Source organism: Caretta caretta, chromosome 5 (assembly GCF_965140235.1).
Source record: "Caretta caretta isolate rCarCar2 chromosome 5, rCarCar1.hap1, whole genome shotgun sequence".
Classification (NCBI taxonomy): Eukaryota; Metazoa; Chordata; order Testudines; family Cheloniidae; genus Caretta; species Caretta caretta.
This window is the reverse complement of record NC_134210.1, coordinates 14582054-14601889: the sequence shown is the minus strand read 5'-3', so window position 1 is coordinate 14601889 and position 19836 is coordinate 14582054. Positions and strand designations below refer to the sequence as shown.

The 19836-nt window shown below is 39.0% G+C and overlaps 1 protein-coding gene across 3 annotated transcripts in view; it reads left to right on the top strand.

Moving 5' to 3' along the window:
• The window catches only part of SMAD2 (SMAD family member 2), a 67545-nt gene extending 49372 nt beyond the window's left edge, over positions 1–18173 (top strand). For all 3 annotated transcript variants that reach the window (XM_048850110.2, XM_048850108.2, XM_048850113.2), the window contains 6 exons: positions 5304–5378; positions 8735–8788; positions 10553–10765; positions 12132–12269; positions 12430–12574; positions 16234–18173. In XM_048850110.2, the coding sequence (XP_048706067.1) occupies positions 5304–5378; positions 8735–8788; positions 10553–10765; positions 12132–12269; positions 12430–12574; positions 16234–16357 (749 nt within the window). In that variant the 3' untranslated portion in view covers positions 16358–18173. The remainder of the gene's footprint in view (positions 1–5303; positions 5379–8734; positions 8789–10552; positions 10766–12131; positions 12270–12429; positions 12575–16233) is intronic.
• Positions 18174–19836: the final 1663 nt, after the last annotated feature.

The window sequence follows — 19836 nt, the reverse complement described above, 5'->3', positions numbered from 1 at the left end:
TCAATGGCTATTAGCCAAGATGGTCCGAGGATGTAACCCCATGCTCTGGATGTTCCTAAACCTCTGACTGCCAAACAGTAGGACTGGGCTGCATGATATGGGCTGCATGACCTGTCAAGGTTGCATGTATTTTTCTAAAGTTACAGCACGTGCAGAACTTCAGGTTTCAAACTGTCTAGTAATGAGGGTCTTCAATACCAACCTTCAGCTTTCTGTTTTGGGCCGCTTTGGTGCTAGTAGGAGATCTGTGTTCTGAGGCAAAGACCGTATACAGAAAATTTGAATGACGAAGGTTGAAGGTTAGCAACTGAGAACAGGAGGGATGGATTAGATTAGAAACAGTTATTGACCTTAACCATAGCTGTTGGCTCAACTGTAATGAATGCATCAGAGGTGGGAAGAGTCCACTTTCACAGTGGATTGTGTTATGGAGTTACCTTAATATAAATAGAACAGGAGTACTTGTGGCACCCAGAGACTACCAAATTTATTAGAGCATAAGCTTTCATGGCTACAGCCTACTTCATCGGATGCATAGAATGGAACATATAGTAAGAACGAACACACACACACACACAGGAAGTTGCCATGCAAACTGTAAGAGGCGAGCTAATTAAGATGAGCTATTATCAGCAAGAGAGAAACTTTTGTAATGATCAAGATGGCCCATTTAGACAGTTGACAAGAAGGTGTGAGGATATTTAACTTTAGGGAAATAGATTCAATATGTGTAATGACCCGGCCACTCCCAGTCTGTCTTCAAACCCAAGCTAATGGTATCTAGTTTGCATATTAATTCAAGCTCAGCAGTTTCTCATTGGAGTCTGGTTTTTGAAGCTTTCTGTTGCAGAATTGCCACCCTTAAATCTTTTACTGAGTGGCCAGAGAGGTCTCCTACTGGTTTTTGAATGTTATGATTCCTGATGTCAGATTTGTGTCCATTTATTCTCTTGCGTAGAGACGTGGTCAGGATTGGCCAATGTACATGGCAGAGGGGCATTGCTGGCACATGATGGCATATATCACATTGGTAGATGTGCAGGTGAATGAGCCCCAGATGACATGGCTAATATGATTAGGTCCTATGATGGTGTCACCCGAATAAATATATGGACATCGGGCTTTGTTGCAAGGATAGGTTCCTGGGTTAGTTTTTTGTTGTGTGGTTGCTGGAGAGTATTTGCTTCGGGTTGGGGGGCTGTCTGTAAGTGAGGACTGGTCTGTCTCCCAAGATCTGAGAGAGTGAGGGATCATTTTTGAGGATAGGTTATAAATCTTTGATGCACTGGAGAGGTTTTAGTTGGGGGCTGAAGGTGACCTGTGTGTGTGTATTTTATATATATAATTTTCTTAATATGTTCCATTCTATGCATCCGATGAAGTGGGCTGTAGCCCATGAAAGCTTATGCTCTAATAAATTTTAGTCTTGAAGGTGCCACAAGTACTCCTGTTCCTTTTGCGGATACAGACTAACACAGCTGCTACTCTGAAACCTGAACATAAATGTGGCTAGTAATCATATGTAATGATAGTACAGTTCAGAAAATAGTTACATTGGGCACTTTATTGTGTGGAAACAAAACGTTCATTTCTGGTATCTACAGCTGTGATCCCATAGAATATGTGAAAAATTTCCACAATACATGCTAGTTTTTTGACTTCATTGTAAATTTTGTCTGGTATCTGTGAAAGTTGAATTTCCTGTATGACTTAGTCTTGTTCAATTCCTTTGGTCCCCCAAGTGCAATCTTGGATTAGTGCAGGACTTTAACATTTTTTGCAATACTTATTCTAAAAGTAGAAATTCAGAGTTTAGGGCTTTTTACTACTCATTTAATTACAATATTAACCATCTCTCAATTACCATGGTAATACATCTATTTTAATAGCAATCAAGTGCCCTCCAGCCATTTAAGATTCAGTGAAGATATTTAAATCTTTTCCCTTTAGTTTGTAAACCTTAAAAAGGGGGAAAGGCCTCAATGGGTGCCTTGACAGCAAAAGGCTTGCCTGGCTCAGAGATTTTGTATAGAAAATGGCTGCCTGAAGTGCAGTGAGTTAATGCCTTCATAGCAGTTGAGAAAATACATATTTTCGGGGGCAGAGGAAGCCAACCATAGTCTCTTGTGGTTTTTTAAACTCTTGACACACTCTCAAATTAGACCCCACTTCTAGTATCAAAAATCCTCTTGAATTTTTTATGTAATTAGTAGGGCTGTCGATTAATCGCAGTGAACTCAGGCGATTAACTAAATTAATTGCACTTTCAATTGCACTGTGAAACAATAGAATACCAATCGAAATTTATTACATTTTTGGATGTTTTTCTACGTTTTCAAATATGTTGATTTCAATTACAATACAGAATACAAAGTGTGTAGTGCTCACTTTATTTTATTTTTATAATAAATATTTGCACTGTAAAAATGTTAGTAGTATTTTTTAATTCACCTCCTACAAGTACTGCAGTGCAGTCTTTATCATGAAAGTGCAACTTACAAATGTAAATTTTTTTTGTTTTTTTGTTACGTAACTGCACTCAAAACAATGTAAAACTTGAGAGCCTACAAGTCCACTCAGTCCTACTTCTTGTTCAGCCAATTGCTGAGACAAATAAGTTTGTTTACATTTATGGGACATAATGCTGCCCGCTTATTTACAATGTCACCTGAAAGTGAAAACAGGCATTCGCATGGCTCTTCTGTAGCCAGCGTTGCAAGGTATTTACATGCCAGATATGCTAAACGTTCGTATGCCCCTTCATGCTTTCACCACCATTCCAGAGGACATGCTTCTATGCTGCTGATGCTCGTAAAAAAATAATGCATTAATTAAATTTGTTGAATTCCTTGGGGGAGAATTGTATGTCTCCTACTCTTTTACCCACATTCTGCCATATATTTCATGTTATAGCAGTCTTGGATGATGACCAAGCATGTGTTGTTCATTTTAAGAACACTTTCACTACAGATTTGACAAAACACAAAGAAGGTGCCAATGTGAGATTTCTAAAGATAGCTACAGCACTTGACCCAAGATTTACGCTGGAGGGGAGGGATAGGATACAGAAGGACCTAGACAAATTGGAGGATTGGGCCAAAAGAAATCTGATGAGGTTCAATAAGGATAAGTGCAGGGTCCTGCACTTAGGACGGAAGAACCCAATGCACAGCTACAGACTAGGGACCGAATGGCTAGGCAGCAGTTCTGCGGAAAAGGACCTAGGGGTGACAGTGGACGAGAAGCTGGATATGAGTCAGCAGTGTGCCCTTGTTGCCAAGAAGGCCAATGGCATTTTGGGATGTATAAGTAGGGGCATAGCGAGCAGATCGAGGGACGTGATCGTTCCCCTCTATTCGACATTGGTGAGGCCTCATCTGGAGTACTGTGTCCAGTTTTGGGCCCCACACTTCAAGAAGGATGTGGATAAATTGGAGAGAGTCCAGCGAAGGGCAACAAAAATGATTAGGGGTCTGGAACACATGAGTTATGAGGAGAGGCTGAGGGAGCTGGGATTGTTTAGCCTGCAGAAGAGAAGAATGAGGGGGGATTTGATAGCTGCTTTCAACTACCTGAAAGGGGGTTCCAAAGAGGATGGCTCTAGACTGTTCTCAATGGTATCAGATGCCAGAACGAGGAGTAATGGTCTCAAGCTGCAGTGGGGGAGGTTTAGATTGGATATTAGGAAAAACTTTTTCACTAAGAGGGTGGTGAAACACTGGAATGCGTTACCTAGGGAGGTGGTAGAATCTCCTTCCTTAGAGGTTTTTAAGGTCAGGCTTGACAAAGCCCTGGCTGGGATGATTTAACTGGGAATTGGTCCTGCTTCGAGCAGGGGGTTGGACTAGATGACCTTCTGGGGTCCCTTCCAACCCTTATATTCTATGATTCTATGATTTAAGAATCTGAAGTGCCTTCCAAAATCTGAGAGGGATGAGATGTATACCATGTTTTCAGAAGTCTTAGAAGAGCAACACTCCAATGGAGAAACTACAGAACTGAACCACCAAAAAAGAAAATCAACCTTCTGCTGGTGGCATCTGATTCAGATGATGAATATGCATCAGTCCTCACTGCTTTGGATCGCTATCGAGCAGAACCCATCATCGGCATGGACGCATGTCCACTGGAAGGGTGGTTGAAGCATGAAGGTGACGTAAACAGGAAGTGGGCAGCATTATTTCCTGCAAATGTAAACAAACTTGTTTGAGCAATTGGCTGAACAAGAAGTAGGACTGAATGGACTTGTAGGCTCTCAAGTTTTACATTGTTTTATTTTTGAGTGCAGTGTTATATTTGTACATAATTCTCTAAATTTGTAAGTTCAACTTTCATATTAAAGAGATTGCACTACATTATTTGTATTAGGTGAATTAAAAACGCTATTTTTTACTGTGCAAATATTTGTAATAAAAAATAGTGATATATAAAATACTGTACACTTTGTATTCTTTGTAATTGAAATAAATATATTTGAAAATGTAGAAAACATCCAAAAACATTTAAATAAAAGGTATTCTATTTAACAGTGCAATTTTTTTAATCGCTTGAGTCCTAATAATTAGTTAAAATTTAAGATTGAAATTTTTTTAAAAAAAGCTAAAGAAGGTGATGAGCATAAGAACTTTTGTGGTGCTTTGAAAACAAGTTGGAATTGCCTAGAATCAGAGAAGGGAACTGGCATGGATGGGATCATTGTCAATTGGAAGGTATAGCTAGTGAGTGACATAAGCTTTCCCTGGATGTTGAAGAGGGAAATGGGTGGAAATGTGAACTGTTGTAGTGAGGGTTGGTTTTCTGTAATGTAGAAAATTCTAAAATGTGGGCAGGGTAACTGATTACATGGCTCTGTCCTATGTGAAGGTGGCTAGTTCATGGATTTTTTTTTCAGTGTTGAATTCACCAAAGGGCTTCTCACTTTTAATTCTAGTAAATGTGAAAGCTGCTGATCAGTATTGCAAAATTCTGCAACTGGCTGAAATGCAAGTGTGCTACAAACAAGAATTGTGTGTATATATAACTTCATATGCATTTATGTACTGAACACTTGACAAATGTGTCTCTCTCTCTATTTTTTTACAAGATTACACACAATTTTCATCTAGATAAGGCACAGATTTAGGGCTAGAAGGTATTGCAGATGCTGCTGTCACGAAGAACACTCACCAATACAAAGTCCTAACTCCCTGCTCAGATAGTGTATGGCACAGACTGTCTAGAATGAAAATCCTAAAAACTTAATCTTGTCAGCATTCAGTGAGCTAACGTATAGAATATTGACACAATTTGTTTGCTCTTGGCAGAAACGCCACCACCAGGATATATCAGTGAAGATGGAGAAACAAGTGACCAGCAGTTGAACCAAAGCATGGATACAGGTAAAACCTATTAATCTCTTCACTATGTGTGCAGCGTTGGGATTTCTAGGTGTGATTATCTAACACAATGGGGTGACTTCTTTCAACCATGGTTGTAATAATGTAAGCCTAACTATGGAAAGTGGGTAGAGGTTCATAATTTGCTACAGTGACCTGTTATATAAAATTGCTTTAAAAAATGTTAAAGGGTGAGGGGAACTGAATTCGTTTAAAAAGAAATGGTTTACTGATACCACTCAAGGACTGTGTTTGATTGAATGGTAAGAAGAATAGGGGGCCAGAAAGCGATGAACCAAAATTGGTACTTCAAAAATTAGGCCTACTGTGGCAAAATAACGAGAGGATAAACCATTCTTCCCGTCATCCTTTTTGGGGCCTTTAAAAAGAAGCTTGAGGAAAAAAGAACTTTTACCATCCCCATGGCAGAAGGAAAAGGATTGTTGCTGTAACCAGACCTTAATACTCCAGTGAGGAAGCTTGACTCTCTCATCACCTCATCCGAGGGGAACTCAGCTTGATACATGTTAGATCCTGCTGTCTTGCCTCCCTCATTTGTCCTTTTCCATACCCCCACTATCTTGCCACCTGTCCTACGTCTCCCTCTCGCTTGGCTTTTCACCTGATCGTAAAATCATCTGCGCTGCATGGCACCAGCATAGCGAGATGTGATGGCCCAACCAGCTCTGCTTGGCTGAAGGATCATTGAAGGAAAGGATCTAACCAGATTATGTTCTTGGCGAGCGAGGTGAGCTGGGGTCCAGAGGTGGCCAATCTGCCAACCAGAAGCATCTGTCTGAATGACTAGCTGACTTATATCCTGAGAACATCAACAAAAGCTGTATTTCCCACCCATTTATATTATCCTATCTCCTGTCTATCTTGTGGCTGTTTTGTCAAAAGCAGGAAAGGGACTATCATTCCCAACTCAGAGTTGCACAACAGAACTAACCCTTTTCCCCCACTAAGGAGGACTGTTTGGCAGAAGAAGAGACTATAACCACTGTTCATCCATTTTAAAAAAAAAACTGTTAAACTTTGGACCGTTTCAGGGTCCTGCTAACACGTTTGGCTCTTCGGGCCCTTTATTCCATCTAAATTAACAAAACACCTTTTCACTACAAATCATGGTGGCATTCCCCTGGTATATACAAGCATATTGTTCCAATCTCTTCTGAAATTTCAATACCAATTTAGTATGAACAATAACTATATGGAAATGACGTTTTACGAAAGAGCATAAGACTATCCCAGGTAGTTTCAAGGATGAATCATACTGGGGCATTCTTGCAAATATCCTGACTATCCTGAAAAGAGCATCTTGTAGATAAGTTTATATTAGCCAAAGAAGTTGACACATCCTGCTTTTGTTTCCAGACGTCTAGGGGGCTGCTTGATCTGATCTGCTTAATGAAATAGTATGACCATTTTGAAAACCTTATTCTATATAACTTTTTTCCTGTTGTGCTCATCACCATAGAATCATAGTCTATCAGGGCTGGAAGGGACCTCAGGAGGTCATCTAGTCCAACCCCCTGCTCAAAGCAGGACCAGTCCCCAACTAAACCATGGTGTGAGAGCCTCAACAATGAATCTGTCTTCACAAGTACCTGTGATGTAGAGAAGTATTCCCATTTGACACCTAGGGAATGGAGGCAGATATTAAGTGAATTTGGCCAAAGTCACATGGGAAGATTGGCAGAGCTGAGAGTAAAACTCTGATCTCGTTGGTCCTGGTCCATTACCTTAGGTGTAAGATTCCCTGACTGGCGGCTTGACGTCCCCCTAACTTTGCATGACTAGTGCTTGATGCTACCAGTGCTGGGGACAGAATATATGTAAAGGCAATTGCTAATCTTGTTTGGCCAGTAACATTGGGCAAAAGTCTAATCCAATCTTGCTCACTGTGTACTCTTGGGGGAATTCTGTGCCGAAAAAATGAATTCTGCACACAATATTTTAAAATTCTGCATACCTGTCAGCAATTATGTCTGTAACAATACAGACACACAGAAATTTTCCCCAGGAGTAGAGTTAAAGAAACCCCTACAACAACTCAGTTCCTATTCCTGTCACACATCACCTCCATATTGGTGCACATAAGATTGATTCCGCACATGGACTTAAAAAAAATTAGAGGGAACCCTGGTCAGCACTGTTACCTCTGGATGAGAAGCTCCTGCTGACACTGGGTACAGATAGTCTATCTTGGCAGTCTTTCCACTTAAATTGGACTCAACTATGCTAGCTTAGCTAAGGGCTGCAGTGCCTCACCAGGAAAGCGCGATGCCTTAGTTAGAAGGCTAACTTGCTAGAAGCAACCTTGTGTTTTGTCTTTGCTTCTTTCCCCTGTATTTCTTCTCCAGTCAATAGCAGGCTGTGCAGGAGAGTTCATGTTTCTTTTCTCAGACTTTCTTCATCCTTCCGTAAAGAATAGTCTTTTAAATATATAATTCAAGCTGTGTCATTTCCAGTGACATGCCCGGCCTCCAGTGAGTTTGGATCTCAAAGCTTCATGAAACCTCTGTATTTGTCACATCTACCGTCTCTTCTAGCTGCCCTCACTGGAAGTCAAGCAAGAAGCCACTGGTTTCTACAGTTGATAAAAATAAACAAAATATGCATGAGGATATAAGATATAATCACATGCGGTGAATGTAATGTGAGTTCCTGCCAAGTACTTAAGATTTCAGCATTAAAAGTGTTTAATACAGTAGATCCTCAGTTATGAACATCTGAGTTACGAACTGATCAGTCAACCACACACCTCCTTTGGAACTGGAAGTACGCAATCAGGCAGCAGAGACCCAAAAAAAAGCAAATACAGTACAGTACTGTGTTAAGCATAAACTACTAAAAAAAGGGGGAAAGGTTTAAAAAAATTTTTTTGACAAGGTAAAGAAACTGTGTCTGTACTTGTTTCATTTAAATTAAGATCGTTAAAAGCAGCATTTTTCTTCTGCATAGTAAAGTGTCAAAGCTATATTACGTCAATGTTCAGTTGTAAACTTTGGGAAGAACAACCATAATGTTTTGTTCAGAGTTATGAACATTTGAGTTATGAACAACCTCTAATCCCAAGGCCTTCATAACTCTAAGGTTCTACTGTACTAACAAAAAGCAAAAGTAGCTTCTAAAATATGTATACAGTTGGGCAATTATGTGTGTTGATATTTTAAATTAAGGATAAGCCACTTCATTTTAATCTGGAAAACTGGTTGCAAGATATCAGACGTGTTTGTAGTTCATTACAAAGAATAATATCCTAATATAATGCTAGCATATGGAGAAGCATGGTCTTCTGTAATCTAAATGAAACACTCAGAAATTATCTAAAATATTCTGAATTATTCCTCCAGGATCTCCAGCAGAGCTATCTCCTAGTACTCTCTCCCCAGTTAATCATAGCCTGGGTAAGCTGGAAATACTTCACTTTTAACTGTTTCCTAAATTGTGTGCTTCGTATATGTGTCATCATAAATCTTTCTCCTATTTTTGGGTGCTGATTATTCACAGAAGGGTGGAATCTGTATTAGAAGGAAGCAGTGTAATGGTTAGCTCTCATTAATGGTATCTTCACTAAAACTCTGGTTTAATTGCAAAGATGTTAAATGCAAATAAGTGTGGTACTTTTTTTTTCTTGTAACTGTTGGGACTTTAGCAAAGGGAGAGTAGAATGGCTGAGGGTATGCAAGAATGATGGGAACAGGAAGGGGATTTTACTTGTAAGAATAAGGGCTTGTCTATACTACCTGCCAGATCGGCGGGCAGCGATCAATCCAGCAGGGGTCTATTTATCGTGTCTAGTATAGACGCAATAAATAGACTGCTGAGCACTCTCCCGTTGACTCTGGTACTCCACCAGAATGAGGAGTGCAAGTGGAGTCAACGGGAGAGCGTCAGCTGTTGACTTACCGCAGTGAAGACACTGTGGTAAGTAGATCTAAGTACGTCGACTTCAGCTACGCCATTCACGTAGCTGAAGTTGTGTATCATAGATCAACCCCGCGCGGCCACAAGGGAACAGCTGCTTCCCTCCACCGCTTCTTGCTGAGGTGTCTTCAGCTGTCTGCTGCATAGCTATTAGGAAGAACTGCAAAGGATCACAGACTCGCTTGGCTTGGCCAGGCGTCGGGAGGGGCATGTGGCAGGAAAATCAAGAGAAGCTGTGTTGGGAAGAACAACCTCTGAAGGGTGAAAATGGGAAAAATAACTCTGGGGGATGACTTGGAAGGTACAAGGGAAGAGATTTGGGTGGTGAGGAAGAGGCTAGAAGGGGGAAAACTAACAAGCAAATGGGACAGTGTAAAAAGGCAAGGGTTTCTCCCTAAGACCCCAATATCCTTATCAGTGGCCCTGTGTTTTGGACATACAATTTAGAATTTTAAACCTAATACTCTACTGGATAAAATTGTACCCCACTCTTTATTTCCTCAGTTATAAACAGCAGTTGCTCAAATCTGCTGAGTAAGTGGTGATCATGTGAGGGTGTTCCCTCATCTGAATAGAGGGTTTAGAGATGGGTGAGAATGACTAGGGACATGGAAAAACTAATCTAGAGAGATCGAAGGGACTGGGCTTGTTCTTGGAGACAAACACTCTCTACGTTATAAAAGTGTACAAAATAAAGATTTTGTATGGAAGATACAAGGATAATAGAAGCTCCCAATGTATTATGAAAAAAGTTGAGGATATTAAATTTAAAAAGCAATAGTTTTAAAACCGATAAGGCATTACCCATTCATATGGATAACAGGAGTATCCCAGTGTTACAGTACATACTGGGGGGGGAGGTGGTGGTGGTGAAGGGATATTAAAAACACTTGCTTCAGGACATAACCACAATAGTTAGAGGTTGACTTGAGAGGAAACTTTTCTTTGTAGTCAGGCTATCCCATAACTATTTCTGTAGCATTTGTTACTTGCCACTCAGTGACAGGATACTGGACTGGATAGACAATTGGTCCAGTATAACACTTTTTATGTTCCTTTGCAGAATATGGGCTGTGAGGAGGAAATTCTCTCTGCATGAGCTATGGAAAATGAAAACTTAGTTACTGATTGATTTTTATAGCTCAGAGCTAGTGCCAAGACAAATCAGTTTGAATCAATAAATATATATTTTTAAACATCTGTTTCATTATCACAGGAATTCTCATTTTTTTCTTTTTTTTCAGACTTGCAGCCCGTCACTTACTCAGAGCCTGCATTTTGGTGTTCAATAGCATATTATGAACTGAATCAGAGAGTGGGAGAAACCTTCCATGCATCACAGCCTTCATTGACTGTAGATGGTTTTACAGATCCATCAAATTCAGAAAGATTTTGTCTAGGTTTGCTCTCCAACGTTAACAGAAATGCCACAGTGGAAATGACAAGGCGACACATAGGTATATTCTTAAATCCTGTAACTATCTCTTTAAGGGTAATGGCACTTAATTGAATAGATCTGGGTGGTTTTTGCAAAGTTCTGAGTGTGTTACAACTTAAATTGGATCAGCACAGGATTGGGAAAATATTAAATCAGCACAATAAACTAAACAAGCAATATTTAATAAAATACTAGCAGTACCGAATTGTGTTGTTTTTCTTGCCTACCTTTGGAATGTAAAATGACAATTTACAACTTCCAGATAAAGCTGAAACTAGTCGTAACTGTGCTAATTTGACATTGTAAAAAAATTCACCAAACAGTTACTGAAGTTTGCAGCATACCATCTTGACTCTGGCCTTTCAGTAGAGCTGTTGGAGGTGTGGGAGAGGCAGAAGTAGACTTCTATTTTGCTGGATTTCAATGTGGATTTTTTGTGAAATCTTTCACATTAAATCAGAACTTTCAAAAAGCAATTGTGGTTTAAAAGTCAGTTCTTTGAAAACTTTAGGTTTTTGGCAACTTCCAACATACAATTTAACTGCTCAAGCAAAACTGTCAATAGAAAAAATCCAATTGGGAACCCCTAGAACAATAAGCAAACATTTTTTTTTGAAAATGGAATTAAAAAAAAAATAAATCACTTTTCATAGTGCACCTCCTTGCTGAATGAGCTATTAGAAATAGTTTGCCATTAGAAATATCTCGTATCTTTTTTTATACAAAAAGAACTAATTCAGATCAGGTATTTTTCTAGACAGGAGAGCTAGTTCATATTAAGGATGAGCAGGAAGAGGCTGCCTTTTCATAAGTGCCAAATGAAGTCCTCTGGTGCCTTTGTCTAAGGAGTAAGCGCACACTGGGGTAGGGGTGGGGCAGAAGTCTATGCGGTGTGAGGAAGGCTTTGGAGGTGAGAGGAAGTAGCTGACTATCCATGAGCCTTGTTCTTCTTAACCTGCCACACTAGTATTTATACGAAAACGAACAAGATTTAATAAGAAAGTTAATCTACTTGTTTTTATTGCAAGTATTGCTTCGACAGAGGGTATGTGCGGAATCAACATTGCCTTCAAACTTTGATTCTGATTGCTTCGTCTCAAAGTACTAAATAGAAGAGAGAATTTCTTGTCAAGAACAGACTTTGTTCTCATTCAAGAACAACACATTCTAGGGTTGTGGGAGGAGGAATTCTTCTGAGCAACATCCTGCTCTCCCTACAGGTGTCAGCTGGCAATATGGCCATATTGCCAGCTTAACTGATTCACCTTGCAGTTCTGAGAGGGGGAAAAAAAAAAAGTTTGCCCTCAGTGAAATAAAGCAGTCTTCTAATATGTCAACCAGTTCAGATCATATCATAAGTGAAGCTTCTACTAATCTTGTTTCAGGAAGGGGAGTGCGTCTGTATTACATTGGTGGGGAAGTTTTTGCTGAGTGCCTAAGTGATAGCGCAATCTTTGTTCAGAGCCCCAATTGTAATCAAAGATATGGCTGGCATCCTGCAACGGTATGCAAAATTCCACCAGGTAAGAGCACAAGTACAAGGCATACTAATCAAGAAATTGAGTACATTTAAATGCATTGTCTTCCTATTAACTTCTAGAAGTTGGCTCTTCACATTGCCCTCATAGGAAAGCCTGCAAGTATACATAGGCTGTAGTTTTCTAAACTTTTTTCTCTTCATAGGATGCAACCTGAAGATCTTTAATAACCAGGAATTTGCTGCTCTTCTGGCTCAATCTGTAAATCAGGGTTTTGAAGCAGTGTATCAGCTAACTAGAATGTGTACCATAAGAATGAGTTTTGTTAAAGGATGGGGGGCTGAATACAGGTATGAAACATTCATTTTTACTTTTACATTTACTCTAATCAATTTTCTCCCCTTCCTCCTGTCCCACTAATGCCCCAGCTTGAAAGGCAGACAATTAGACTGCCACCAGCTTTAAAAATACACTGTCAGCAAATAAAACAAGAGAATGCAATTGTGTTTCCATGAGAGTGAGTGTGTTCTAAAACCCTTATGGATCAATATGTTCATTTGTCTCACATTCCAGGAAACTAGCTATTCTGCTAAAAGTGTGGTGGTCTAGATATTAGAGTTAACTTTTTACATCTGATCTTACTTGCTCTCCACCATCTAGTGGCTTTGACGTTTGTGCTGTGATTACTTGCCTTTTGTAAGATCTACATAAAACCATTGTGTCTCAGTGCTGCTCCATATGGAGTGTAATGAGCTGCTTAAGATGTGATGTTGGTTTCAAATGATGGTAACCAAGGAATAAATTTGGAATGACTCTTTCAATAAGTGTATTATAAACAATAAAACAGCTAGAGAATGCACGTTTGGGAGGTGGGTAAGAGTTTGGAACTCATTGTGGAAAACTTAACTATGCCAGGAATACGATAAGTTTGATTGTATTTGTGTAGTAAAACTGCTAAGAACAGTTTTATGAATGGAAAAAGTTCCTTTTTATTCATTGTTGAATTTATTCCAGTTATGCTCTCTAATAGGACTATTTAAATCTATAGAGGAAAGGGTTCTTTATAAAATACAATATGAGAATTCAGGAGGAACAGCATCTGACTTATGAGAGTTGAGAAGCTATACAGAAAAATTTGGATTACTTTGTCCCTGGGGAGAGAGGTGTATGACTAATCCCCCCCCCCCCCCCCATGTCTGAAGTTTTTTCCACAGAAAGAATAGGGACTTGATATATGAAACATCTCTACAACATGGAATTATTTCAGGCTTTGAAGGTGTATATTTAATGCTGTGTAGGTTCTACTGATGCTTTGTCACCATTTGGGTTTAAAAATGGATCCATCCCAAGTTTCAGGTCGGGATCTGAGATAAAATGAGGACTTTGAGTCATGGAATAAATGGGAAGTGCTCTGTTAGCAAGAGGTAAACTAGAGGGAAAACTGGCCCAAGCTTTGAGCTAGGGGAGTTGGCTCAAAGGGATTGTGTGTACACTTAAGAAAAATTAAATACAACATTAAAATCATATATCCGTATAGCTAAATGAAATTAAAAATAGTGTTCAAACTACAGAGCGCCAAAACTTGAAGCGCGCAGAGCTTCATAAAGAGAGAAGGGAGGGCAGAAGATTGCAGTGGTAAGGGTAGTGTGTGTGTGTGTAATTTTAGATGGCGAATAAATGTTGGGTCTGCAAGATCCAGTGGAACTATTGGTAGAGTGGCTAAGTAACTATTCCTTACTGAAAAGGAAAGGATGATGATCTAGTTTCTCTGCATCTGTATGTTTGACAGAGAGTGTTAAATTCTTGATGTCTTGTGGATAATAAACAGGATGAAGTGGAAGATTCTGAGATTATTGAAATACTTCTAGGCAAGATAACTGGCTAATCCATGTTGTCTAGTAGAAAATTTAAGCCATTGTCAGTTTTTTATGGGCTAGTTAACAAAGGTGAGTTAGGACTATTTGTAGGTAAAAGTAAAAACAGGATTGTATGTAAATGATTGGTCTTGGAGAAGTCTCTTGGGGTTGTCTGTAATACTTAAATTATGACACTTGTAGATGACACTAAAATGGTGTGGTTAAGGCAGGAGGATATTTACAGCTATACAGGATAATCTTGATTCAGGTGAGTGGTCTGAGGTGCCTAAATGTAAGATGATGAAATTAAGTAGAATTTATCAGCCTTGTGAAATGTCCAAAATTACATCCCTGGGAAAGTCAAGGTAAGCAAGGATGAATCCGTGCCTAATCTAAGTACAAAAGCTTGCATTAACGCATTTCCGTCTGGTAGTAGGTCTGGTTGTTTTGGTAGACGAAATGTTTGTTCTTTGCTTCACATGATGGTTTGTATGTGTTGCATGAATCCAGAGACGCAGTTATCGGGCCCAGGTTAGAACACATGAACTTGCTGTCCAATTTTAGTACCTTTTTATTTGAAGAAAGGTAGTCCAGTTGGGGAGATATAGTAATGGGCTACATGGAACTTCTGTTCTGTTTTAAAGAGGACTTGGGACTAAATGGATTGTATTTCCTTGAGATGAGAGAGGAGATTTTTATGCCAGGAACATTTTGTTCTGGCGTAAGTATTATATTATCAAGATGGCAAAGTAGTCCAGAATACACTCTGATAGAGGGTGGACACTGCCTCATTTCTTCTACAGAATGTAAAATCACAATAAATACCACCTCGTTCTCTTGGGATGCTGGTCTAATAACTTTTTTTCTGCTTTTACACTTCCTCTTATTTATACAAATAAAGATTGATAAAACCATGTTGTAAACTGGTGGTTGTGGTCCTAGTGACAAAAGTAGAAAGCATCAGGATTGCTTGCTTAACTGCTGGCTCTGTTGCATTATGCCACCTCATTTTGTGTGTAAGGTAGATATAAATACCAAGAAAAAAAAATCTATAAAACTACTTAGCAACAGTGGACCTAATCCTGCAGTCCTAGGTCAGGAAAACTCTCTTGGATTTCACTGAGAGTCTGGCCCCCCACCCATTCAAGGCCTGATCTCCTACAGACCTGTAAAGTGAAATAACTGCTTCTCTCACGTATAGTACATCCAGTACTTTCATACCAACTTTTTCTCTTAAAGTACTTGAGAGAATCGCTTTTGAATAGCAAGTCTCTAAAATAGGAGTGTTGGGGGTTGAAATTATTACTTCAAAAATTTAATGAAGCCTCAGCAACAGAGTGCCATACATAAAAAGCTTGCCAGGTGGAAAAATATAGTTATATAATAGACGAGGGTAATGTGTAAAATTTTGAAGTTGTTTGAGGAAATTACAATATACTACAGAGAAGTTACAGGAAATCAGCAGAGGAGATGTTAGGTTAAGTGTTATCGTACAGAAACACCAATGTAACCACACGCTCAGTTATGATGCACTTGTTTCTGACAAAATCTAGCACAGCTTCCTTAAATTTTTCTCTGCAGCAATTTTTATAATCAACAGATCTGACTTTCTTTTGGTTACAGTGTTACTACTACTCAGCTGTATTGGCTCTGTTGTTCAATTCCTTGTGCATAAATAATAAAACAGTTTGTCAAGTTCCAGTCAACTACCTGTGCAACCCCTTTGAAGGAAAGGGGCTTACTTAAGCTTTTTCCTGTTTACTTAATGTCACCTGCAGGACTTTTTAATCTTAGTGAGCCTGAGAAGTTAAATATCAGCTTTACTCAAATGTGGGTATCAGGTTGAGTTTGTAGGGTGGACAGTCTGGTTTTAAAAATAAATCTATATATAACTAAAGGTGATCTCCTTTTAATGTGCCAGTTGGAGCAAAAGCCACAAAGCCAGTTTAATCTTGGTGCATGTGGAGATTAATACGAACCCCTAAGGTACAGGTGTATCTTGTACATATTTGGAAAGAATCTGTCTGCAAAAAGTTTCATTCCTGTAGTGCTTGAGTCTTCTCTTTTTTTTTATATAGTTTTATTTATTTTTTAATCACACCCCTATTGGCTTCCAAAGTCTCTTGGTAACTTCTCTTCTCTTTCTTCTCCAGACGGCAAACAGTAACAAGCACTCCTTGCTGGATTGAACTGCATCTGAATGGACCTCTACAATGGTTGGACAAAGTATTGACTCAGATGGGCTCTCCTTCAGTACGCTGCTCCAGCATGTCGTAAAACACCTTCCTCTGTTACCAGTGGGCTAAATATCAAGTCCAGTCAACAGACTTAATATAACAGCTCGTCTGTCTTAGTATTGGTGTGTGGTTCCCATGAACTATTTACTATTCAAAAAGGTTTAAAAACAACAACAAAAAACAAAAAAAACAGCACTTGAGGTCTCATCAATTAAAGCACCTTGTGGATTTTGTTTCCTATACTCTGATACTAGATGAAAATTTCATGTATAGAAACACCACCTGAAGGAGGAAGGGACAGTTCTAAAGACTCTTAATGGTGTTTTCATTGGGTGTATAATTGAGTGTCCTAAAGGTTTATCAATAACATGAATAGTTGCATATATGTACATCTAATGTATCATGATCTCCAATATCCCAGTATTGTGCTGTTCTACATTTTTAGTACCCATAAACAGATGTGTGCTCTTTTTAATTTTGGGCATACTTCTGATAAAATTCCAAGTTCTCTCTAATCCTATATTCTTTTTATATTTTTTATATATGCAGGTTTTAAAGATGTCCTTTAAAAAAAAAAGGGGGGGGGGGCGGGGGAGGCCAACTTTCCTTGTAGAAAAAAAAGCTTAACTTTTTGCTGCCTTCTTAAAAATCCCTCCTTTGGAAGGGAAAGAAATGCCTGAATTTCATCTCTGAAATCGTAAACACTTTGTATACTTAATGGGGCCCAAAATGAATTTATATTGTAAATTCTGAGTCTACCCTAGGAGCCTACTTTTCCCCCTCCCCATCCAAAGTAATGCGTCTGTTGCCGGCAATAGATGCACTGACGCTGCCGGCACTGAGGCATTTGACTTTTTTTTGTACTTCAGATCGTTAAGAACAAATACTTTCTTTCATGAAATGAAAATTTATAGTAGCATTGAATAGGCTTATGGAAACGTACAAGCTATTGGCTTACCCCTTACACCTATATTTTAAATCTGTCACTTAAATTTTGAGTTTAATTTTTGAGCCCAAATACCTTTAAACAGCTTCCCCCAGGGATAAACTAGACTTTTTTCCATGTAGGTTTTAAATAGATGCAGCTTTTTAATATATTTAGTGATGGAATGTAAACTCCTTGATCTGAGTGGTGTTGTATGGCTTAGTGACAGACCAGATCATACGCATTCATTATGAAATAACGAGCCTTGTAAAAGTAGGTGCTTCTGCAAAAGCTCTAGGATAGTGGTTGCTGAGGTATGACCAGCAGAGGAGGATTTTTAGGTTCTTCAATACAGTGCATGTTATTGTGAACCCTTGGACACTACATCTGCACCATACTAAAAATATTCTGAATTATATTCTACAAATAAGTCTGGGTTGGGGAAGGGTTGGGAAACTGTATAGAAGGGTTATTCTGACTTGAAAAATATACATCTTACTAACAATCTTGTGATCTAGCTGTCTGTCATTCTTTTGTTATTGTGGCAGTAGCAGGATTGCCTTTGTCCCTGTCTCCCCCCCCCATTGTTTCATTTATTACACTAGTACTGTACTTTGTAAGTACAGCTAGTGATTACTTAGCTTTGAGAACAAAATGTGGCCAGTGTTACAGCTTTTAATCAGTTGACTGAATTGAAGATAGTGATGGATATTTTTATGCCATAATGAATAGGGCATATAAGCAATACCAAAAATTAAGCCTTGAAAAAGTGGGCCAGGCAACTTTTAAAAATTGGAAATGCATTTACCAGTTTGTGGTAGTTTTACCAGTAGACTAATGTATTGGTAGAACTTGTGAACCTAAGAAATAAGCTTCATGCGTGTTGCATTTGCCTAATATGTGAATACACTAATAAAAGTTCTAATTCTCATGATGGTGGTTTTTATTAATGTTTGACAGCGGCCATATCCCACAACCACTTTACTTAGTGAATTATCTTATGGAAGAGAAGTCATTTCAGTCTCAGCATACACACTGGCCCAAGTTTGCTCTAATTCATTTTAGAGTTTTCTGCCTTACCTCCCCTTCTGGGAGAAAATAAAGTAATGCAGCATTCAAAATGAGTTCAAAAGCAAAATTACTATCTCAAGTATTGTGTTAGGGGGAGAACTAGATTAAAGGAAACCAGAATTAATGGTAGGAAAATTCTCACGATGTGAGATTAGATAGATATGTATTAGACAGTTAAGGTAAATCTGAAGTAATATCTTTTATTGGACCAGCTGTCATACTTAATCATGTTTTATATTATCTGCTTAGAACTTCCAGAGTTCTTTTTAGCCTATATTTAACAATGAAAACTTTCCAAACTGTAAATAAAAGGGGAAGTCACTTTTTGTTGCAAATACAAATTGAATCATAAGTACTAGGTCAGATGTCTTTTTCCAGAACGGTAGCTAGAGAAGAGTGACTCTCTGGGTGAAAGACAAGATGTTTTTGCCAACACATAAATTGCACTTATGAGTAGTCTGAAACTTGGATAAGCTATGTGACCTGATGCTAAGGTCATATGCTGTGCGTTTGTGTTTTTTTCCTTCCAGCTTTGTTGACACAACTATTGCTCACTTCGTTTTGAACACTACAGTAACCCTGAATAGCCTTTTTTTGGGGGGCACATCCTCCCATCCAGTGTACAAGGAACCTACAAATACTTATCAGTGGACCTATGGAGCTGAAATGAAAGTTTAGACTTCCACATACTTACATGATTCCAGTAACTTCAAGAAAAACCTCAAATATCCTGAGACTCACAATTTAATTTGTAAGCACTGGCAAAACAGTGCCTCTGTTCCCCTCCCTTTGTATATGTTGTCTCTTTATACTGTAAACTCTTTTCAGCAGGGATTCTCTTGCTATAGCTTTCTATAGCACCTTGCTCAAAGGAGGGTCCCTAGTTCTTATCAGAACTTCTAGGGGTATGTCTACACAGCCCATGGCAAGCAAGCCTCCCAGCATGAGTTGACTGACTTGGGCTTGCATTTGTGCTCTAAAAATGCCTGTATAGACAGAGTGCTTTGAAGTTGCAGCTCAGGCTGCAGATTGGGCTTCAAAGCCTGAGCAGCAGCCCAAGCTGCAGCTTCAAAGCTTTGTCTACATTGGTATTTTCAAAGCATCAGCACAAGCCCTGCAAGACCAAGTCTGTTGATCCAGGCTGGGAGGCTCACTGCTGCGGGTTATGTAGACATGTACCCTCAGTGCCACTCTAATGCATATAATTTGGAACATGATGGAAGTTTTTAATGGTGTCTTGCAGTTAAGGCACTGGACTAAAACTGAGGACAATTGCTGACTCACCCAAGGACACAGCCTGCGATGTTACGTAGTCATTGTGCCTTAACTTCTAAACATACAGGTGTTTGTAAGATCACCCATGACAGTAGAATCTGAGCACCTTCTCACGTGTAAGAAGAAAAGAGCAATCTTAGGTTAATACATAATATAGATTCTGTTATATGAATACATAATATATCTCACTAAGCCTCTTATTTTCAAGTATCCAACAACTCCATATTGAGAGGGCCTGACATTTGCTG